Source organism: Notechis scutatus, chromosome Z, assembly GCF_049901735.1.
Source record: "Notechis scutatus isolate UNSWTSFEM ecotype Mainland chromosome Z, rNotScu1.2, whole genome shotgun sequence".
Taxonomy (NCBI): Eukaryota; Metazoa; Chordata; class Lepidosauria; order Squamata; family Elapidae; genus Notechis; species Notechis scutatus.
The window spans coordinates 97,354,126-97,379,035 of NC_142025.1; the positions used below are offsets into that span (position 1 = coordinate 97,354,126).

Below are 24,910 nucleotides of genomic sequence, written 5' to 3' on the forward strand. Positions count from 1 at the left end.
TCTCCTTTGACTTTGCTTATAAGAAGGTTGCAAAAGATGACCTTGGGACACAGCAACAGTCATAAATATGAACCAGTTGCTAAATATCTAAATTTTGATCACATGATTATGGGGATGTTGCAAAAGTTCTGACTGAAAAATGGTCATTAAGTCACATTTTTTAGGACCGTTGTAATTTTGAGCAGTCACTAAATGAACTGTTGTAAGTTGAGGACTACCTGTATGTGTGTTCAGCTAATGTGGTTTGTAACCTAGGTTTATAGTTGGAGTCCATCCAAATACTGGCTTATCTAATGAATCACAGTTTATTTGATCTTTAGTGTAATGTGTGTTTTTGTACTTACTGTCTGGGTAGATATTTTACAATCCTTATTTGAGTACAATTATTTTGCAATCTGAATTGTTCTGCATTTATTTAATAAGCTTTTAAAATGTTTTGCTTTACGAATTTATTTACATTTACATTTGAGAATTTAAATGTCCCAGACAATTTAAAAATGTTTTTAACTCTTGTGTGCAAACTGGCTTGGCTAATACATTTTCAAAATTTAAAAATGTATGCAATTCAGAAGGAACTATACATGCAGCTGCTCATAATGGTAGTTAGACACTTTAGAATGAAATATGTTGGTATGTCTATCAACCCAGCTCTGTTTCTAATTCAAGAGCAGCTGTTAGTTCCTTGCATTAGTGCCTGCATTCTCTTTTGGCCTGGAGAAAACAAATTGACTTTAAAAATAGTAGAAATACTAATAGTTGCACTGATGTGTCAGATAAACAATTAGGGAAAAATAAAAGCTTCTTTTTAGCAGGATGAGCAAAAAAAATGACATATCAACAGCATGATTAGTTTACTGGATATTGGTGTACAGCAATGCATTTTGCTATGATCACCAAAGAAGTAACGCTCACAGCCTAGTTAAATAAAGAATGCTTCACTATATATAGATGCGTGCCCTTTACTTGCAGCTTTTTAATTAGGTTTAGCATGTTATTTGGATTTAGAGATGTTGCCATTTTGAATTTTTGCAAAGGAAATATGAGTCCTGAGATTATCAAAGTACTTATACTGTTATCACGTATCTTATCAGCTTATGATAATATAGCACCTTAAGCTTGGTGAAGTTGTTATATTCTACTATAGATTCAATTATTTGTAATGATATTACATGGAATGATAAGTATCAAATTATCTTTCTCATCAGTTCTCTTAACTTTCTGCCCCCTCCTTACATGGAGGTGTCCATTTAATCCTTCGACTGCATGATACTAAAATAATAATCTACTATTTAATAATATAATCATCATGAGTTATTTTTCCAAAATAGGTATCTCTTCTTGCCTGTTATTTTTTTTCCTCCTCTGGCTTCTACTTTTTTCTAATTAAACTCAAGCTCCCTCAGCTATTTACCCATCTGATCTACTAAAGTGGAAAAAGCTATAGGTATTGACAAAGTTTTTCCAGAAACAATACAACTGAATCTAAACTGGTAGCACTGACATTAGCTTCCTTATTTATATCTATTCATCAAACCAGGCCTCTACAAATGGACTAGAGTATATGAGACAATAATTGCACTGGAAAATAAGAATGAAAATAAGATTTTATTATTTATAGACCATTTAGTCTGGGTATTGTGATTATTAAAATATATGCTAAGCATAAACATATTAAACTTCAAATTGGATTCACACCATGAAAATTATCAAAGAGCCAGCTTTAGGGAGGCTAAATCATGATCATGTACTTGTTTTTCACAACCTTATTCAGAAGTATGTACAAAAATAGAAATATCCCTTTCTGACATTTCTGGCTGTGAAATTTGCTTTTGGTCCCATCTCCAGAAGAATTCTGTGGGGAAAACTTTGCAACACATCAATTGATAAGCAGCTCCTTTTTTCTGCTCCAGAACTTGTTCACAAGCAATTTTTTACAAGTGAAGCGTTTCCCAATAGAGCTGTTCTTGGAAGAATAAACTATACAGAGAGGATAATCGAAGATGCATCTCTGCTCTGTCTATACATCACCTTGACAACATCAACCCTTAACAACCAGATGTTCATAAACAGGCAGACCTCCTGATTCCCATCTTTTTATATAAAGATGTTGCTGTCCTCTTATCCATAATTCCAGCTGGGCTCAGAAACGCAGTGAAATCTATCATCTTCTGCAGAAAGCACAATAGGCCCATATTAAAATTATGGCCTTTGAGAAAAGAACAAAAAGAAAATCTGGATTATGGAGGACAATAAAACAGCACATTTTCAAATTCCTAGGAATGTGTTGTTTTTTTACAAATTGTATAAGGAACATGGGAAAGCATGTAATGATTATGCCTATGAGAACATGATGATCCTCTGCCACCTTGAAAGCTAAAACATTAACCCAGAATCTATAGAGTGCAGGAATTTACTTCCTCATCCTAGCGTTTTAATTTCTCAATAGCAGTCACCATTTTCCCCACTGTCTCATGTGAAACTATCAGTGAAATGTGGTATGTCTGCATATTTCAGCAGCTCAAACTATAAGATTCTTCCCCCCACCCACCCCCCACTTCTCCAAAGTTATCTTTTTTTCTTCTGTGGCTTCTTCTGCAGCTATTTGTTTTTCTCCATTCTCTATTCCCCATCTGTTTCTACAGATCCTTCTGTTATTAGATTTGCTTTCCCAAGTGCCCTCTCTGCAATCATTGGTTTCCTAATGGTTGTTTTCCTCAGCAGCTCCACTAACATTGGCTCTTTCCTCTCTGCAATTGGCTCCTCTACACATTATTTTTGCCTTTGCTTGGGTGAGCATTAGGAATATGATTGTCTCCAGGCCAGTTTCTAGAACATATTTATTGTCTTCTGATAAGGATACAAGCATTCACATGGCATCCCTTATTATTATTATAGCTACTTCAGATAGTTCTCGCTTTGTCCAATCCACTGGTTCACTAAAGGATTTTTGCTTCTGAACTCTTCTCCTATTATGTATTGGTGACTAATATTCTGTCCATCAATTCAGAACTTATAGAATATTTGTCTAATATTTTCCTGCTTGGGGGATGACTGACATTTACAAGCAGTTCGCACCTATTTGCTAGAACTGGTTGTTAACATTCTAAGCAGTTCAAAGAACCGGTTGTTACAATAAATTACTGGCCTAATCCTGTAAGGAAGGCAGGAAGGAAACATTCTGGTGCTGCCTCTCCATTAACCCTTATCACATTCTTGGCAGGACTAGACTTCCTGTCTCAGGAACGTCTCTGGAGTTTTTCCCCCCTCCTTTGCTGGTACTTTGCTTGTGTGGAGTGACCATTCAAAGTTACAATGACACTGAAAAAAGTGACTTATGACCATTTTTCACACTTAGGACTGTTGCAGCATCCCCACAGTCATGAGAGGCCAGGCAAGGAGATGCGTGCCTCGATGTGAGTGATATTGAGTTGGCCACACCCAGCCAATAACATGACCACCAAGCCATGTCCACCTAGTCACATGACCACCAAGGCACGCCTACCACCTAAGTCACACCCACAGAACCAGTTGTTAAAAATTTGAATCCCACCCGTTTACACTTTTTTCACTCAACTCTTATAAGATCCACATTAGTGCCTCAGTGTATGCTTCTAGGTTTTTATCAACATCCTACAACAAAAGCCTTCACAATTTGATCCCAAAAGGCATATTATTTCTCCTTCATTTTCCTCAGGAAAGTTCTGTGGACTTTCTGGCATTTAAAACACAAGTTTCCCCGCCCCTCTTTGTATACACCTCTTTCAGACTGAATTAAATAAGCATTGCAGCTCTTTTATTTGCCTTAGATCTGCCAAATCAAAAAAGGAGAGTCCTCTTTTTATCAGTAACAATACATCAGTGACAACTGTTCTCATTACTATATCTTGCTTTTGTTTATTTTCTATCTTATATTTATCTTATCCAGCTCATTGTGAATTGAAAAGTGAATCCAATTGTACTAATTCTGTACCTTTCCTTAAATTGTCTATGTGGTCTCATTTATTTTTTAACAGTTATACTAGCTATGTACCTAGTTTCCTGCAGGAACAACTTCCCAACTTTGGGGTACAAAGATCTAAAGTTTTACTTTAAAAAAGCAGGTCCTGGTGTGTATTTTTTGTGTAGCATAAAATATTGCATATATAGTTTGTCATTCAGAAAATTATTTGTAGTTTCCTATTAATCAAGCTTGTGAGGATTTTTATGAAATGTTCGCACGTTTCTTTGTTTAGATATTGGCAAATGTGGATTTGCCACATCTAGGCATAAATGAAATAAAAGAGAAGAGTTTTCAGTTGAATCTTAAATTTCAATATTTCCTTTTTGAGGTCAATATCTAGTTCCCCCCTTTCAGGGGTGGGATTCAACCAGTTCGCACCTATTCGCTAGAACTGGTTGTTAACATTCTAAGCAGTTCAGAGAACCAGTTGTTAGAAGAAATTACTGGCCTAATCCTGTAAGGCAGTGGCCCCCAACCTTTTTTGTACCACGGCCTGGTACCGGCATCACAAAATGATCCACGGACCGGTACCGGCATCAGCACTCACGACCAAGGCAAGGCGAGCCGAGCAAACCGGCCAGCCAGCCGTCCCCCGCTTCTCCCCGCCACCTTCAACACCTCCTTTGTACCTTTTTTGTGCTTTTCGGGCTGTTTCTTAATCTCCTCCTGAGTAACGCGAGACTCCACCGCCATCGGGACGGCTCTCCAAACGCCGCTTTCCAAGAACCGACGACTGACAAGCTCACCCGGAAGCACTTTCTCAAGCACCATCAAAACAAGATGGCGGCGCCCAAGCAAACCGGCAGCCCGGTAAAAAATGATCCATGGACCAGTACCGGTCTGGGGCCCGGTGGTTGGTGACCACTGCTGTAAGGAAGGCAGGAAGGAAACATTCTGGTGTTGCTTACAGAAACTGCCTCTCCATTAACCCTTATTACATTCTTGGCAGGACTAGACTTCCTGTCTCAGGAATATCTCTGGAGTTTTTCCCCCCTTCTTTGCTGGTACTTTGCTTGTGTGGAGTGACCATTCAAAGTCATAATGGCACTGAAAAAAGTGACTTATGACAATTTTCACACTTAGGATTGTTGCAGCATCCCCACAGTCATGAGAAGCCAGGAGAGGAGATGCATACCTCAATGTGAGTGATATTGAGTTGGCCATGCCCATCCAATAACATGTCCACCAAGCCATGTCGACCCAGTCACATGACCACCAAGCCCCGCCTACCACCTAAGCCACGTCCACAGAACCGGTTGTTAAAAAATGTGAATCCCACCCCGTCCCCTTTCCCTCAATCTGTTTGGTCTCTTAAAATCTGTAAATATTCTCTGCTTGGCTAGAATTGCATTTTTGTTCCTTTTAAAACTTTTTAAAAAGAATCAGTAATAGTCATATTTTCTGTAGTGGTTTCTCATGCTGAATATTCTGTTCTTTTAATTCTGTTCAATGTGAAAAATGTGACCAACTATCTCTTATGAGTTCAGTATTTTATTTCTATTCTTTTTCATGTAAGAGTACAAGTAGTTCTTGACTTACAACCATTCATTTAGCAACTGTTTGAAGTTACAATGGCGTTGGGGGGAAAAAGTAACTGTCCTCACCCTTAGGATCATTACAGCATCCCCACAATCCTGTGATCAAAATTTGGGTGATTGGTAACCAGCTTGTATTACAATGGTTGCAGCATCCTGGAGTCATGTGATCCCCATTTGCGACCTTGCCAGTCAGCTTCTGTCAAGCAAAGTCAATGGGGGAAGCCAGATTCATTCAACAGCCACATGATTCATTTAACAACTTCAGTGATTCATTTAATAACAATGGCAAAATGGAAATTCTGGTCTCAATTGTGGTTGTAAGTTGAAGATGTCCTGTTATCTCCTACCTTACTTCCTTACTTCACTGGCCTTTTAAAAAGCATTTTCTTAACCCAGATAATCTCCTTAGTTTCTCAAAAATGTCCTCATGCCATTTTACTTTAGATGTTTCAATCATATCTGGCTGGTACTACCATATGTGATGAAACCAGGTTTACTTGATCAATGTCTTTCAAGTTTATTTTGGGAATAAATGCACCTCAAAACAGCAGTTCTCTACTTTCTTCTCTCTTCTTTTTCTGGTAGCACAATATCTTAGGTCTTAGGAAAGGGGTTATTATGTCCTGCCTCTCATTTCCTTAAAGCAGTGTTTTTCAATTTCAGAAGCTTTAAGATGTGTGGACTGCAATTCCCCAAATGCCCTTAATCAGCATGCTTGTTGGGGGAATTTGGGAGTTGAAGTCCATACTGTTAAGACTGCTAAAGTTGAGAAATACTGACTTAGAGAATTAGTAATATATCAAAAATTGAAACCTTGTTCAACAATTACATTGTACAGGTAGTCCTTGTTTAGTGACAACAGTTAAGATTAGTAATTTGGTCATTAACCAAAGAAGTTGCTAAGTGAAACCATAATTGTGCTTACAATCATACTTCAACTTTCCTTTGCATTATACCAGGGGTGTCAAACTCATGACTCGTCATCATAGTGGTGTCACATGAAGTATTGTGATTTTTCCCTTTTGCTAAACTGGGCAGGGCCAGCATGTGACACATCTGGCCCGTGGGCCCCGAGTTTGACACCCCTGCTTTATACAGATGTGAAAGTCATAAATATGAAGATCACTTGCAAAGTTACTTTTCATCATTGTTGTAATTGCAAATATTAATTAAAGGGGGACTACCTGAATGAATGCATAATAGGGAAAAGTAAATTCTGTTTCACAGTACAGAACTCTTTTACTTATTTACAATACTCCACTTTTTGACCAGGATATTAATGCACCTCTTTTTTTAAACAGATTTTTCCCTTTTTAAAAATTTGCCAACTGCTTCTCTCATTACCTCTACTTCTCTGCTTTTTGCTACACCTTGCTTATAAGGAATTGTCCATTTAAGCCCTTACTTTCTTTAGTAGGATGAAAATCATTTATCGTTTTATCAAAGACCGAAATGAAGACAAATCAGCACTCCTTAATTAAACAGAGTGCCTGAAGGCTGATCCTGCCCATTGTATAAAATCAGGTGATCTTTTTGGTCTTAGCTTTGAAAGAGAAAGAAGAGAAAGAGAAGAAGTTGCATTGCACAGAAAGGAGGAAAACTAAAAGTAAAGGATTGAGATAGCAGATGAGAGAAAAGATTAGAGGAATGGAAGAGAGGCAGGAAAAGGGAAACAATCAATAACAGCACCACTACATCATGAATAAACTTCAAAGTCAAGCAGACCAACATTGCAAAAGTGGTAGATCAAACGCTTTCTACATAAGCCTAACATTTGGGATACTGATTTATCTTACATAGAAGACACACTAGAATTCAACCTTTGCTTTTGCCAATTCCAGCAAATATTTTTTTGCTTTTTTGGCAGCCTTCTAAAATACCCAGAAGTTTCACCGTTTGAATTAACAGTTGAATCCCAAACTGAGACATTCCAACATTTTTGTAGCTGTTGGAACATAAACTGCTTTTCTGCTGCTGTGGTTAGGGTCAACTTGCTTTCTGGACTTTAAATCCCTGTTGGGTTTATGACACTCACACAGTTCTTTGACATGTTTCACAGCTGATCAACAATGACAAATGGAAAGTACAAGGAAACAGCTTGTAGCATGAACCGGCATGCCATATGACTGATCTCAGCAGCAGGCAGTTGAATAAATATGTAGCAACACAGGTTAATGGAGATATTTGAGGAATTCATTCTTTGTGAATTCCAATGGGAACTGACTTGACTGGTACCTCCGGATTTAAAGGGGAGATTGGATTACACTCCTCTGACTTTCACATTACATTTCCAAACTCAAGAGTAAATACCTGAATACAAATATATTTTAAAATATATATTTATGTTCAAAATACATTTCTAAATAGTAATATTTTGTGAATTTTCAAAACTAGCCAATTAACATAGAAAGAAGACTGGATCGATTGAAGAATGGATACATGATAAACTGCCATAGGCAATAAGTAGGGTAAAATCTCTTAATTTCTAAATAAACTTGTTTATATTTCGAGCAATTATGCAGTAAGTAGGGTAAAATCTCTTAATTTCTAAATAAACTTGTTTATATTTCAAGCAATTAGGCAGTAAGTAGGGTAAAATCTCTTAATTTCTAAATAAACTTGTTTATATTTCGAGCAATTAATTTAATTGCTTAAAGTACCTCTCTGAACATCTGTTACCAGCACCCACACAGCCATCCACATGGAAACATGCAGCAGTAATGTCACTGCTGTTATCTGACTTTAAAGCATTTTATTTAATTGTACTAAGGTTTATATTAGATTTGTCAGTTGTGAGACTGGTGGCACAGTGGTTAGAATGCAGCATTGCAGGCTAATTCTGCTGACTGCAGGCTGCCAGCAGTTTGAGTCTCACTGGCTCAAGATTGACTTGGCCTTCCATCCTTCCAAGCTGGGTAAAATGAGGACCCAGGTTGTTGGGGGCAATATGCTGACTCTGAAAACCACTCAGAAAGGCCTATAAAACACTATGAAGTGGAACATAAATCTAAGTGCTATTGCTATTTCCAGAGTGTTTTCGGATTTGTAATTACAGACAGCAGTGATGGTATCAGGCTGGAGAACTGGATTAGACCACCAATAACCTATTTTAATATAAATATATTTAATATATATTCTTTGTTTTACTTGCTCCAAGCTAGGTACTGAAAACACTGAGTTTCATACTTCCAAATATTTAATTTTGCTCTATGAAGGAACTATTAGATTATTTCTTTGATTTATCTTTCAATGATTTCCATCACTTTTCTATTCTAATGGGACTTCAGACTTCCCACTCAGTGAATATTTTTATAGTCCAGCTTTTTGTTTCCTTACAGAGATAATATAACTTAATGAGAACTGGAGTATACCTGGCAATTTACAATAAATTCATAAAAGCAATAAACAAATATACAAGGGTACAAATATATTTATTGAAAACAATATTGAGTATTAATACTTAATTTTCAATTAAAATACTGGAACAGCAGATATGAAAACAAAAGATTTGTGTAATAGTTATAAAGTACAGCTTTTTGCTAAAAGGAGTGTTTTATATTATATTTTTGATAATGCATATGCTTGCAGTCATGGGTATGTAAAGATAGTTCAGAACAAAATTAAGTGGTTGTAATAGTAGTGATTATCTTAGGATGCAGAGTTCTATACTAAATAAATGAAAATGCGTACATTTGAAAATTACTATCAAGCATGCATTAGATTCTAAAACTAATTAAATTAAAAATGTTGCCAGATTTTGCACTATGTACAAAATTTAATCTAAGCAGTGTTCTATCTTCCTATTCCATTTAGAAAACTTTATTTCACCTTTTAACTTATATTTTTACAGGAATATATCTATTCCAAATTTGCTTGGATTTCTTTGTAAAACCAAAGTGTATTCCATCCACACAGAAGGCTTCTAACTACTCGCTGCAGCCAGAATATACAATAAAACTACATTTGCATGGGAAGGGAAAGCATATACTGCTAAGCAAACTTGACTTCCACCAAAGTGCAACATGTATCTTTTCTTGAGATGTTGACAGTTCCCATTTAATTTTTCAAATGCCAGCCTTTTTTACTTTTGTCATAGAAAATGCAAATTATAACAGAAGATATAAAGTACATATCAATATAGTAATGCTAATTTATTCTTAGTTCACAAATTATTCATTCACCATAAATCCTAGCTTGTGACATATCCACAGTTCATATACAGTGGTAGTACTCATCGATTCCAGAAGTCACGATGAGTACCAAAGAGCAAGAAGATATGCCGCAAGATAGAATAAGCTGTTCCTTACATTTTTATCTCAAATGTGATGTTAAGTGCAGAACTTGAAAAATTATTTAGAGTGTTTCAAAACAATACAAAGCAAAAAGGAAAAAAAATGCAACTAACATTTCAAGGTGACAGCAATTCCAGTATGCCTTGCAAACTGATCCCATGGGCTGTTTATGGGTATGTTATGCAAACTCAGAAAAATTGAATTAATCGAATACATTATGTTTAACCATGGAAAACAACCACCAATATCTTTACACTTCTTTTCCTCATTGTTGCCAATCTGTCAGAATTGTGAATAAGTTCTCAAAAGTGTTCAATACAGTATTGTCATACAGATTTAACAGATAGTCAGAGTTGGAAGGGACCTTGTAGGTCATCTAGTCCAACCTCCTGCCCAAGCGGGAGACCCTACACCATTTCTGACAAATGGCAGTCCAATCTCTTTTTGAAAGTCTCAAGTGATGGCGCTCCCACAACTTCCGAGGGCAAGCTGTTCCATTGGTTGATTGTTCTCACTTTTGTGCTCAATTGTTTATATTGCTTGAAAGCTTCTTTGGGTGGGTTGTTATTCTTAAAGGCAGGCTACAAATAACTGCGGTACGTTTAAACACCCTTACACATGTATGCAAACACAATCACCGAAATGGCTGAGGATAAATAAATATATAAATATAAATCTCTCTCTCTCTTTCTCTCTCTCCGTATTTCAGGAGTAGGTAAAAAAATCTGATCTTAGCTGCACAAATCCGAACGACAGCTAAACAGAGGCAAGGGAAACTCTCTTGGATGCCATTTATTGTTAATGCGGATTTAGTTAGGTTGGTTAGATCTAGAGATAAGCCACCTTTAGATATGGGCCACCTATACCTTGCCCAACCCCCAAAATGCAAAAAACAAAATTCCATACTAATATTTTTTGCAGGTTAATTTTGCCGGATACCGTGGACCACATACCAACCAATCACATTTTAGCCTAGAATGTTGCGTGAACCCAGCTCGACGTATCTTGTGCACGGAGTTAATTAATTCTTTGCTTTTATCTGCAGGTCTGAACGCGCGAGAGCAACCTCTGACCTGTGCATGCCACATTTCTTATTTCCATCCCGCCCAGCGAAAGACGCTGCTGAGCAAAATTCAAGCCGTCGCTGGCTTTTTTTTTTTTTTTTAAGCCAGCGCGCATGCGCGAGCGGAACATACTCTCCTCCCTCTACTTGTTTCATTTTGCTATCCGTATCTTCCGAGTTCTTCCGCGCTGGTACCGATAACGTTCAGCTGAATTCTGGGCACAGATACGCGCAAAACTCAAATGGGCCGGGGACGTTTACTTGCCCACCTGATCACAGAGAGATTTTCGGCCTCGCCGTATCCTACTGCGCAGGCGCTAAAGCGCGTGCGTCACCCCACGAGTAGTCCCTTCTTTTCGGCTTTTCCCCCGCAGCAGGCACGGGAGATCAAGGGGACTAAAGAGAGGTGGCGTGCGCAAGCGCGGCGGGCACTCTCCCTTTGGTGGCTATCTGGGGTAAGAGGGTGGCAGCGAGCTCAGGACAGGCAGCAGGCTAGCGCGTGCTCGCAGCGGCCCTACTTGGCTTCTCACTCTCAGTTGGGCCAGGCGCGGCGCGCGCAGCCGCCGTCTTCTCCTCCTCCTCTGCGCCCTCCCTTTTCCCGTCTCTTCCTTCTGTCAGCGGGAGGTCGTCGCCTCCCCCTCGCTCTGTGCGCTCACTGGGCCTCCCCGTTCGCCTCAATCGCCGCTGCTGCCGCCGCCGCCGCCGCCGCCTCCACCTCTTCTTCTTCTTCCCCCTTTTCTTCAAATTTCTCCACCGTGTCGTCTTCCCGTGGCGGTGCTGCTGCTGCGATGCCGGAAAAGCGGCCCTTCGAGCGGCTCCCGACCGAAGTGCGCCCCATCAATTATGGGTTGTGTCTCAAGCCCGACCTTATCGACTTCACCTTCGAGGGAAAACTCGAGGCCGCCGTAGAGGTAACGAGGGCTGAGAGAGAGAGAGAGAGAGAGAAGGGGGGGGGGGGAGAGAATGGGCGTGCCTGCGCATGTAAAGGCATATAGGTGACTGGTAGGGTGAGGGAGGTTTACCTGCTACTGTGTAGTGGAGGAGGCAGCGGGCCGGGAACTGTGTGTGTGTGTGTTTGTGATATTGTGTATTAGGCAAAGGAGAGGGCAGGGAAGATAGGAATCGGGGCATGTACAAAGAAAGTGGCTTTTAGGGCCTTTGGGCTGGAAGGTAAGTTTGAACGTTGAGAAAGCCCGGTGGCCTTTAGGTAGAAATGTGAGTGAAGAAGAAGGCTGTATGGGAGAGAGGTGGTTAGTGGTGATTAATTCTTGGCTTGGGGGTTGGTGGCATGTGACTAAGAGCGTATGCGAAAAGAGTTTGGGGGTGAGTGAATAATGTATCAGGGTCGGAGGTGTACAGTAGTTATTGCTAGTACAGGGATAGGGGGCATCACTTTTATAAACGGGCGGCGATCGAGGAGGGTGGTGGCTGCAGTTCTTCTGAGATCTTGTAATATGTGTGTGTGCCTGTGCACGTATGGGGGTGGGCCTTTCTGAAGGAGGAAGAATCCCTGCCTGAAAGACAAGGAACTCTTTAGGGTTGTATTTGTGTTTTGAAAACCTTGCTCACGTTTGTATGCTTGAATGGAGATGAATTAGATGTAAGATAATTTTTGCAAAATTGGGGGGAAGGGAAAGTTTATATCAAGGTTTGTGATTGTGAGTTTGTCTTAGGTTGGTTCTCTCTAAATTCTAGATTCTGTTAATGTATCCTATTAAAAAAGCCCTTGTGGATATAGGGGTTAAATGAACCAAAGCTAAACCCCTTTTACTTTTTAAAAATAAAATATTGTTATAAAGATACATGTGACATGCTTGTTTTAAGGTGTATGACATTTGTGCACTCAACTTTATACTTTATACAGATTGTAAAGTTATGCCATGTATATGAAGATTATATGCATGCATCTATTCTCAATTATGCCTCTTTTACACATGCATCCATATTTAGACTATGCAGTCTCACATTTCCCACCCAGCTGTCCTCTTGGCCTGACTATTGATTTCCCATTGCTCTTAGAAGCACAAGCAGCATATCTAAATAAAATTGTTTGGGTTGAGGATGACTAGAGTCCTAGGGTTCTGCATTCCATAGAAAACCACTGGCTGCAAAATAAGGTAAATGAAAAATGCTTCCTTTTCAGCAATTCTATTCAAATTAGTTGTTTTTCTGCTGATACAGTTTCAACTGTCTTGAACCAAGAAAAAGCAATTAGACTTTTTCTATTCTCCCAACAAACCATTGCAGATTGTTGGTGTCCTGCTTCCATTATTAATTGGTCCTCTACCTAGCTGATTAGATTGTATGCTTGAGAAAGTATGAACATATAGTGGGAAATGAGTAATCAGCTGGCTGTTAGGAAAAAATGGGAGAGATTTCCCATAATTTCAAAGTTAAGATTATATAAAAAAATTATCTAATATAAAAATATGGTTTTCTTCAGAAATTTAATTTTGCTTTTTTAAAAGTCCTATGCTTGCGACAAATTCTTCTGCCTTAGACTTATAAGTAAAATCCTTTGATTTAATATATGGATTGAGATTTTTTGGTTCCTATCAGGTTGTGACTGATACATTACATAGGAAACAATTAGAATACCAAAAACTCTTAAAAGGTGACTTTTAGAAAATTTCTCAAGAAATCGGAGGAATGTTTTTCTTATTTTCACAAGTTTTTGGATAACACCTAAAATATATTTACAGTAGGTATGTAATTTGTGATAGGTTTCTGGATGTAGATAACCTGCTTATTAAGTATGAGGGACAGCGTCTATCTTTAATTATGCACAAAATCAGATCAAAGATAAAATACAGAATCAGAACCAAATTATGTGTTACAGACATATTGATCCATAATTACAACTGGTATCTTAACAAGATCTAGGATTTCAAACTGGGTTATTACCTTAAAACCATAATTAATTCAGAGGTCCTATTTGCACATTATGCTGAACCCAAACCATGCACAACAGACTAATCATGGTTCCTGAATTAATCCAAATGCTGAATTAATCCAATTGTAATCCTTTATAATGCACTAGGCTATAAATTAACTTCATGAGCAGGAATAGTATGTCATACTACTGTACTCCAGACTATGTATAATTATTTCATGCTACATGTCATAACTATTCAAAATGCTTCAATACTAGGAAATATCTGAAGACCAGTTAGTAAGAATTAGATGACACAAACTTGATATCAGTATTCCAGTATTTTGGAGGCTGCCACAAAGAGGAGGGAGTCAGCTTATTTTCCAAAGCACCAGAAGGCAAGACAAGAAACAATGGATGGAAACTAATCAAGGAGAAGCAACCTGGAATTAAGTTAAAACGTCCTAACAGTGAGGATAATTAACCAATGGAACAGCTTGCCTTCAGAAGTTGTGGATGCTTCATCATTGGAAGTTTGGTCAGTCACTTGTCTGAAATAGTATAGGATCTCCTGCTTGAGCAGGAGGTTGATTAGAAGATCTCCAAGTCCCGTCCAGCTATATTCTGATTGATTGGCTACAATGTCCTATTTGTTGTCTGACACCTTTAAAACTTCTGATAGTTTCCCATTATTCACTGTTGCTAAAAATACAATAACATATATTAAATGTGGCAAAAATTATCCAATGCACTATGATGTAGAATTGGTAATCATTGCAGTTTTAAATATAATGCAATTTAATATGTGCAAAATCTCTTTAATGGAGAAAATACGTTTTCAAGACATGTGTGTTAAACTTATTTAGATAAGAGCAATCTATCTCTCAATGACATCCAGACTTTTTTTGGTATATTTTGGCGGAAAAGGAGATATTTTTGCTATAATTTATTGTATGCCTTCTGTTTTGGAGAGTTTGAAGAAAATTTTGGCACATAAAGATTAATGCATACTGTGAGATGACCAGTTCTATAAATACTATGAAATACTGTCATTAATTTGGAAGCATGGTTGGCATTCTTAGTTGGAGTATGCACTATGTACTCCTTATAAATGAAGAGAAAGAAGTGCATGCTCCAACTAAGAATGCCATGAATGCTTCCAAATTAATTACAATTTGTATGTTAAAAATGGAGGTGTGAGGGAAGAAATAGGTTTCAAGTGCAGTGTCAAAATTAGTAAGGGAGATCACTTGCAAATGTCAGTTAAATTGTGTTAGAGTTAAGATTAAGATCCTATGCCTCTTGCTTTATATAGTGTAACTGATACAGGTAATCGACTTACAACTGTTTATTTAGTGTATGTTTAAAGTTACAACAGAACTGAAAAAAGTGACTTATGACTGTTTAACACTTACCACCATTGCAGCACCCCCAGAATCAAGTGATCAACATTCAGATGCTTGGCAACTGACTCATATATATGATGATTGCTTTGCTGTATGGACATGTGATCTCCCCTTTTGAGACCTTCTAACAAGTCAATGGAGGAACCAGATTTATTTAACTGTGTTACTAACTTAACAACTGTAATGATTCACTAAACAACTTTGACAAGAAAGGTTGTAAAATGGGGTAAAGCTTAACAAATGGTTCACTTAGCAACATAAATTTTGGTCATAAGTTAAGAACTACCCGTATATGTAATAATTTAAAATATCTGGAGAATGTGACTGATAACATATTTAAAATAAGCTTTATAGTTTCTGTGACTTCATTTTCTACTTTTGAGTAACATGGAAACAAATATGCCTTCAGCATCTTAAGGTTAATTTTGTTTATCTCTAAAATGTGGATGATGCTTTGGGAGTAAAACACTCTTCACATGACCAGAAACAACATGAAATCACTCACCCAGCTCTGCGGGGAGAGTAAGTGCTGGGTGGGTGATTTCATGGTGCTTCTGCTCATGTGCAGTGTGCTTCCCTCCAAAGCTGGATGGGTTATTTCATGTAGTTTTTGTTCATGTGCAGAGTGCTTTCTTGGTGTTTCTAGTCATATGCAGAGTGTTTCTCCCAAAGCCAGATGGGTGATTTCATGGTATTTGTGCTCATGTGCCTTTCCCCCAAAGCTGGGTGGGTGATTTCATATTGTTTCTGTGTAGAATGCCTTTGGACAGAGCATTGTAGCAGCATTCCCCCAAAGCTGACACTGATCCTTTGCAAAGAGTAAAAAAAAAGCCAGTTTTTTCTTTCAGTTTGGACTCTAAACTTTCCTGTCCACGCAGCCCCATTTCCATGGTGCAACAGACCTGCAGCTAAATGCATTTGCAAACATTGCAGTCTGTTTGATGGGCAAGGATTTGAATGCAGCTCAAAACAAGCCATTTTAGTTTTTAAAAAGCTGACATCCTATCCCATTTCTTCCCAAAGCTATCCTTATTTTCTGAGCAAGACACCCTCAAAGATTAAGCAATGTGACTTAAAAAAAAAAAAACACATTGCAGATCGGCGGCAGTGGCTACACACACCCACACCCTCATTGTTTCTCACAGCACTCTCCACTCTACTTCACAAAATAGGAAGCACTACCCTGACATACTGCTACAGCTGAACTGGCCATTTGTCCCCACAGCGAATTTCCAGTGTTGAGATTTCCTGCAATGAGATGGTGGCAATGAGTTGTCAGAGGGGACTTGGTGATGGTGAGAAGGCTGCCCCCAGCTGCCTGTGCCAAGTTAGTGCCATCAAATCATCCTAGACCCGCATTGAATATGTTCACCACATTGAGTTATTTATAAAAATAATAAAGATGGGATACAAATAGCTAAATAAAAATAAAAATTTAAAATAATTTGATACTCATGTACAATATAAAACTTTAGTAAACTGTATGTTACAAAGGTTTGTAAAGTTTATATGCTTTGCAGGCACATTCATATGGAGATAAGAATAGTAGCTTCCAAGGCAGTACCATAAGACTGCAATAATATGGCTATGTTAAGTATTAAAAAGGACTTTAATTATATACTTGTATACTTCTGTGCGTTATGAAGCTGTTCTCGCAGTAGCTTTGCATAATCCTAGTATATTAGAATATTGTTTCATATTGAAGTTGTAATGTTTTATTAGCTGGGAGCTTGTATCTAATAAAAAACGTCATCCACTGTTTGCCACAGGATTCTTATTTTGTATGATTTCTTACTTTGTTAGATTTCAACTTCTTTAATGGTTTAATAGTACTTAAAATCAAATACATTTGGAGAGAGTTAGTGAACTGTTTATGAAGTTCCAATTCCAAATGTACATTAATCTCAGAAGAAATCTTCAAGAGGAAAATGGAATTACAGGCAACCTACTTGAGAAATTGTGAAAACTATTACTGAAGAGAAAGAATATTAGCAAATTCAATAGTTCTGAAATAATTAATTTTTTAAATAAAATTTAAAATGAATGTGAAAATAGTTATTTCTTATACAAAATAGGGCAACAAGTTAAAACCTTGATTTGCAAACAGTATTGAATCTTTGAAACAATAATGACTGGGTGCTTCAGTCTTAAAGACCCTGAAATGGATGTTTTAAGCTTAGAAAACCTGAAATCAGGAATAATAATAAGAATTGCAGTTTTTATAGTGAGGCTGGTATAAAATATTTTTCCACTTGCTAGTTAAAAGAAGCCAATGTCATATAATGGACTTTGCTTGGAAAGATTGGACTATAAATATTTGCTGAACTGTGAAACCAAGTTTGGTAAAATATAGTAATATTGCTCCTTAGATACATGCTGTCTAAAGCTTATAGAAACTGTGGAATTTAAAGAATAATTGAAGACTGCCATTTGAGTTAATCATTGAAGAAGCAATTTCAGTATTACCTTTTAAAATATTTTTTAAACTAATGAAACTAATTTTAAATATCTTTTAGCTATTTTTTATAGATATCAAACAGCCATAATAGTATTCATGTGACCTGATCCAATTTTACAAGTATTTTTTATCCTATTAAGTAAATTACATGATTGTTAAGTAAATCCAGCTTTGTCTTTGCTTGCTGGAAGCTGGCTGGGAAGATCCCAAATCATGATCATGTGACTGCAGGACACTGCAACCATTGTAAAATGCAAGCTGGTTACCAAGCACCCAAATCAAAATCATATGAACACAGGGGTGATGCAATGGTCATAATTGTAAGGATGGATTATAAATCAGTTTTTGCCAGCACTAGTAATTTCAAACCATCATTAAACAAATTCAGACTCGACTAATGATTACAATTGAATACAAAATTTCCCTTGCTAGGCAAAACAGTTGTTAAATAGTTTTGTCCTGTTTTACATTTTTTCTTGTCACAATTGTTAGGTGAGTCACTGTAGTTGTTAAGAAACATGGTTGCAAAATGAATCTAACTTCCCTATTGATTTTGCTCATCAGAAATTTGCAAAAGGTGATCACATGACCCTGGCATACTGCAGTGGTCAAGCCAGTTGCCAATTATTCAAATTTTGATCACATGACCATGGAAATGCTGTAATGGTTGTAACTAAAAAATGATCATAAATCATTTTTTCAGTGCTATTATAATTTTGAATGGTCATTAAATGAATGGCTGTAAGTTGAGTACTTCCTGTACTATAGTCATAAGTCAGTGAATTGGAATAGCAATTGGAATGTATTTTAAGACCAAATGTATCAATTTTTGAGTTGCTTTTCTTGCTTCTGTTAATGGCAATTCTCCTGTGTTCATAACAATTCACAGCACAGGAACGTTTTTGTGATGAGCAAATACTTAATTTTAATTGAAAATGCAGCAAGTTTATATACTTTCACTTTAGTATTTCTTTTAATTGTCTTCATTTGGTTTATGTATGGACAAAATTCAATGTAATTTATTCTTAATAATTAACACGTTCAGTAGTGCCTGCTAGCTACTTTATTCCTGTAGCTCTGTATTGTCAATAGTTACAGCTGACTTTAGTTTTAGACTGTTTTAAAGTTCTTTGCCAGGGATCACTGTTTCCCATTAAGAAAAAAAAAGCATTTTTTAAAAATATGGTTCTTTTAGTTCGTTTCTGGTTGATGTGAATGAAATTTATTGACTAATGACTAATGCCTTAAACATAGTGTTCGTTAACAGGAAACATAAGTTACAGGGAGGGATCAATAGGTATAATAAATAATAACTGTAAATGTACTGTCTAAACTCATTTCTTTGTTTGAAAGGGGAAAGACAACAATGCGTTGCTAGTACATAAGGTGAAAGAATCTAAAAACATTGTTCAACTTGTGGATAGCTGTTAGATTAAAATCATTTCCTAATTAAGTGATACTATATGCTTTGCAGCATGCTACATTGTTTAGTGATATTTCCACCTTAGTAAATCAGTGATCCCATTGTCAGATCAACAAACTTCTTGGAAGTAATTTTGTACTTCAACTTCAGGAATGCTTTTGTGAGAAATTTATAGAAAAATTCTTATCTCAGCAAGATTGCCTTTTGACTCTGACTGATTTTTGTGTAAAGAATTGTAAAAACACATACTCAGTTCTGTTCATAATGCCATCAATTATTTTCACATACAGTCAAAAAATTCTGATTCCCATTTGTTGACAAGCAATATGTTTATTTTTTCTGGACAAATGTAGACATGTTTGTAATAGCCTTTTGAATTGAGGAATGGATAATCAAGTAGGAGGTAAAACTAGGGGATTTGATAATTGAATAACTGTTTTAATGAATAGTATACAAATGCTTTAACTATTTTTATTGGGAGTTGCACTGAATGCTTTATATATAGATTGCATTATAATTAAAACTATTAGTTCATTTAAAGCGGGGGTCCCCAAATCCTGAGTCGTGGCCTGGTACTGTGCTGTGGCATGTTCTGAACCAAGGCACACAAGTGATAGATGAGCGCACATGCAGATTCATTTGTGCTAGTGAGGAGCATTTGTGTGTGCACATGCCTCCCACTTGTGCAGATGGAGCTGTGCATGCAAGTGTGTGTGCCTGCTGCTAATACGGAACCATTTCCTCTCCCCCCCGTCCCCCCTGCCAGTCCGCAAAGCCGGAAAGGTTGGGGACCACTGTTTTAAAAAATATTATAGTTCTTGGTAAAACGTTGCATTCTGAAATAATTAATAGCCTATTCTAAATAGTTAATAATAATTAAAGTAAAAAAGGAAATCTGTTACTCATGGAAAAGAGTTACACACTACTATATATCTAATGATTTTAAAATGTTTAGGAGCAGAAAATGTGGTTATGTCAGGTGGAATTTTAAAGAATATTTTAAACAACATCAGTAACAATTAAGTGGAAAGCTAAGTCTCTCATGTATTTTTTATTTCTAAAAATGTCTCTACCTTGCATAATTTAATTTACAAGTCCATCATCATCAGAGTTGGAAGGTACTTTGGAGGTCTTCTAATACAACCCCTGCTTAAGCAGGAGCCCCTATATAATTTCAGGCAAACGGATGTCCAGTCTCTTCTTAAAAGCCACCAGTAATGGAGGATCCACATCAAGCTGTTCCATTAGTTTGATTGTTCTCCCCATCAGGAAATTTCTCCTTAGTTCTAGGTTCTTCTCTCCTTGATTAGTTTCCATCCATTGCTTCTTGTCTTGCTTCCTGGTGCTTGGAAAATTGGTTGATATTGATTGATATCAAATATTGGAAAACTGCTGTCTTTCATTACTAGTCCTTCTTTCCACTAGACTAGACATAACCAATTTCTGCAGCCATTCTTTGTATGTTTAACCCTCTACCCCCTACTCTTCTTAATTGTTCTCTGCATTTTTTCCAGATTCTCTACAACTTTTTATATTGTGACCAAAATTGGGTGTGGTATTCCAAGTGTGGTCTTACCAAGGCCTTATAAGGTTATTTTGAGTAAAATGGAATGAGATACTACAGAATTTGCCTTTAGCTTCATGGGGAAAGTTTTCTTCCATATCAATATAGAAGAAAAATCATTTTTAAATTAGAAGAGACTACATTTTTTCTATATTGAGAGTATAGGAACAAGACCCAACAGTGATATGCTTTTTATTTTTGAAGCAGACTGAGTTAATCTGCAATTGTAAAGTGATGCATAACAGAAGACATGTGTTCTTGTATTTATTATGTTCAGAAAAGTTGTTCTTATTACTATTTTGAAAAATGTCTTTTGCCCAAAAGGTCAGATCTTGAAAGATCTTTTAAAAATTATTTTCCAGAATCTTATTATTGTCTTATTTGGGTGAAGAATATCTGCTATACTTAATTCTAAGTTTAACCTGCCTTTGTTGCTTTTTATAGCATTCTTGTATAATATCTGCTAGTTTATGTATTTTAATGATTAGGAGGCTTTGTTTATTTGTTTGACGACATCATCATGAAAAATATTTTTGACTAAATATATAGTATAATTCTAGTTTGGCCAAATATGAAAAACCTAAAAAAATTTAAAAATAGTTTTTTTCCACAACTTTGAATTCTAGTTTTGCAAATTACAGTAACTAGAACTGTAGCTGGATCTAATAAACAATGCATAATTGGTGCAACCAATGCACCAATTATATGCACAATATACATTTGCACTTATTTTCTGAGTTAGTTTTAATGCAAACTGGAAAACCAATTTTGAAACTGTGGTGATATTCAAAATTCTTGTTAACCTCCAGAGGCTCAGTTATTCAAAGAAAATAAGTCAGACTTTTAGTAGAAACACTGATAATTGAGCAGTTCTGGCTTTTGGAATTTCAGCTGTATCCATTTGGTTTTAGCTGTTTGGGAAAGGACACCATGGTATTTTAAGTATTAATGCACATCCTGTCTACCTACATTATTATAGATTTGCCTGTTAGATAACTGAATTTCAGATATCAACAATCTTACAATTAGCCAAACCCACTAAGCAGTTTTTCAAATTTAAAAACAAGTTGTATAGAAGTTGATTCTGACAGACTATTAATTTTTTATGCACCTGCTGAGTCATATTATTCTCCAGCAAAGAATTAACAGTTAAGTCTTGAGACAGGAAGGGTGTTGCTATATATTATATTAACAGATTTTACTTGTCTAATGTAATCCATACTGATCAGTGAAAAAATGTGGTTGCCTAGATAAGGCCTAAAAATTATTGTAATGGCTGGCATTGACTCACAGAAGTAATTTGACAAAGCTGTTTTCACTTTCATGTTCTTGAGTCAGAATACAAATATATTATATCTTAGTTTTTTTTTGAATAAATACAGTTCCATTATAGCAGTTTGTGTGTTTGACTGGCTTTGACAGTGAAGTTCTACTGGGCAATGCATGGGATAAAATGCTCATCTAATTGATCTTTCCCCCTTTCTGGGTATTTATGTACAGCTTTTTCTGCTAGATTTCTATCCACAAGAACCAGACATATTTTGAATAATGCTTTATGAATGAAGTTGTATGTGGAAAGAGCTTCAAAGATCATAACCAGTAGTTTGATATAGGTCTGGAAAAAATGGTTTAGAAAGGAATTTTTCAAACTTGAATTATCTGGAATTCTAGGATTCCTTGAGGACTTGAATTGAGTTTTGTGGGATAAAGGCAAGAAACAACAATAACAACAAAAACATATCTCTGCAAAGGACTAGGGGGAAATAAATCTTTCCACAAGGGATGAAGAAAAAAATAAAATTCTCTTCCACAAAGGATTAAATCTTAGTCTGTTCCCTTTCTCATCCATGCTGCATCGAGAGTCCAGGAATGGGTTAAGCTCCTCCTTCTGACATTATAGAGCTGAGTCTGCCACTATAAAAAATCAGCCTCTTTCTGGCCCACCCATCTTTTGGCTCAGCTTCTTGTCTGAGAGCATAGTCTCTGGAAGAAGTGCTTTTAAACAGCTAAAGGAAAAGTTTGAATTCAAAGAGACAGGAATAAATTTAAAATCAAGTTTGGTAGAGCTCTGTCTCCAGGAGAGCGGGGATCTGCTCTCCTGTATCACAGAGGCTTCAGCCCCACTTCGCAAGGACTGCAGACCCCGGGAATGTTCGGAGGAACCTCTCACGTAGCCCCACTGATTGCAACCTTGTTGTTGCTGCCGCCGGCCCAGCCGCTTTACAGCTAATTCCGGAGCTTTGTTCCTGCTGCTTCTCAGCTGTCCTGGCTTAATTCGATCACTCAGGGCCTGGTAAGAGCCTAAGGAGCGAAGATGGTGGCTAGGCCGTCCCAGGGCCACCCCACATGGTGGGCGGCCATTTTAGAATTGCTGGGTGGCCATTTTGTTTTGGGGGAAAGTGCTTCCCACAGTCTCCTGGCTCGCCTGGCCTAGGAAACGGGCAGCACCTATGTGGGGGAAGCTCACAGCACCCTTGGTGTCTGCTCTGTTAGCCAGATGGAGAGGGAAGTCCTCCAACCTGGCCCCAAAGGACTGCAAGACTTCCAAGACTCCCAAGCCCCTTTGAGGAAAAAGACAAGACAAAGAGGCCTTTCAACAGAGAGGCTGCTTCAAAAATCAGAGCCAAAAGCCCTAGCTCCCAGAAAGACTTCAAAATCGGAGCTTAGGGCTGAGAAGAGAAGGCACGCGGCATTTGAGGAACAATTTGCAAAAGGCTCAGATGTAGGCCCAGATTCAACATGCTTCTCACTCTGGGGAGATGCATGTTAGCCCTGAAGTTTCTTCCAAGGGGTGGGGTAATCTGCTCACAGTCACCTGTTAGCTTGGTCCCCAGAGAGAGTGGAGGAAGAACAGTTTCTCCAGGACCTAAGCAGATCAGGGCCTTCCTTTAGACAGGCTGCTTGGGGGCTTGGCCCTTCCTTCCTCGATAGTCAGGGGGTTTAAGTGGGGCACAGGCCTAGGCCTGAAGCAACCTACACCCCCACAGCTGTGGGCCTACGTCCTGAGGAGAATAGACCCAAGGACCTTAGGGAAATGGTCTCTGTAGCCATAAGGCAGGGCCCGGCAGAAGGATTTAAACAATTCCTTCACCCACAAGGGGGAAGGCATGTCCTTGTTACATCAGGGTTTTCCCCAAGGGGTCCCCCACTCTCAGAAGGGTGTTCCCAGAGAGCAGTTCTGTTTCCAGCACTCCCTTTTGGAGTGGGGGGAGGAAGAAGAGGAAGACTATTCCAAGGCCTCTGACCATAATCACTCTACTCATTCTGAGGAGGAGGAAGGGGAACTCATAGACCCAAATATGTCTGAGGAAGAGGACTTTAGAGTTGATCAGCCTCCTTCAGCAGGGGTTTTCAGGCCTTCCTTATTCAAGCCTCTGTTACACAAGGCTTTGGTTACTACACAGCTAAGCCCTGAGAAGGTGGCCCCAGAACTACAGGCCACCACATCTGGCCACACTGATTCGTTGTTCTCCAAGCCAATGGTGCATATGGAGATTCTCCCATCCCCACTGATTTTCCTTGATCTAGTGAAGGAATAGTGCACTTCTCCAGGGGTGGGGCCTCGCCTGTCTGCTCAAGACAGACGATTCTATAAGGTGGGTCCGTCCTTGGCCAATACTCTGCTGGTACCTTTGCCACGGTAGTGGCATCGTTTCTTCCTCAGGCACCCCCACCGAACCAGAGGATGTGCTTAAAGCAGAGGACAAATGGTTTGAGCAAACTCTCAAACCCTCAATGGTTTGAACAAACCAGGCAGCAACTTGGGCGATTAGAGCATCAATGGCAGCCTAGTCTTTTACGAGATCTTCACTGCACTGGCTTAACCAGCTTCAGGAGAGGCTCGTGGCCACCAAATTCAGAGCACACCAAGCTCTCAATAAGATAATTGCGGTGGTGGAGTTTATGGCAGACGCCACTCTGAGCTCAGCCAAGTTCGCTTCCAGGGCCATGGCTTCTTCAGTGGCAGCCAGGCGGCTACTTTGGCTACGCAATTGGCAATCTGACTCCCGCTGTAAATGGAAGTTGGCATCGACTCCATCCACAGGCAATAAGCTATTTGGTGATGGCCTTGAACCATACTTGATATTAACCAAGGACAAGAAGGTCCTCTCTTCGGTGGGGAAAATGTAGAAGTATTGCCCTGGGCCATACTTTAGCCCCTCTTCTTTCAGACCTGAAACCAGCTCTTGGTTCTCTAGAGGTCAGAGGTCCTTTCCTGCTAGCCAAGAACAGCGTCCTGAAGCTTCTGGCAGGCAGCAACATGCCCCCGGTAAATGGCCCTTTCGAGGGGGAG

The 24,910-nt window shown here is 38.2% G+C and overlaps 2 protein-coding genes across 3 annotated transcripts in view; one reads left to right on the forward strand and one right to left on the reverse strand.

Annotated features, from left to right (window-relative positions):
- The window catches only part of MRPL45 (mitochondrial ribosomal protein L45), a 27,448-nt gene extending 16,448 nt beyond the window's left edge, over nt 1-11,000 (reverse strand). Inside the window, exon 1 of the mRNA XM_087947872.1 lies at nt 10,904-11,000. Coding sequence (XP_087803998.1) covers nt 10,904-10,918 — 15 coding nt within the window. The 5' untranslated portion in view covers nt 10,919-11,000. The remainder of the gene's footprint in view (nt 1-10,903) is intronic.
- The window catches only part of NPEPPS (aminopeptidase puromycin sensitive), a 102,556-nt gene continuing 88,641 nt past the window's right edge, over nt 10,996-24,910 (forward strand). Inside the window, exon 1 of one of the 2 annotated variants that reach the window (XM_026669808.2) lies at nt 10,996-11,804. In XM_026669808.2, the coding sequence (XP_026525593.1) occupies nt 11,136-11,804 (669 nt within the window). In that variant the 5' untranslated portion in view covers nt 10,996-11,135. The remainder of the gene's footprint in view (nt 11,805-24,910) is intronic. The other variant, XM_026669809.2, reaches the window with a different exon arrangement.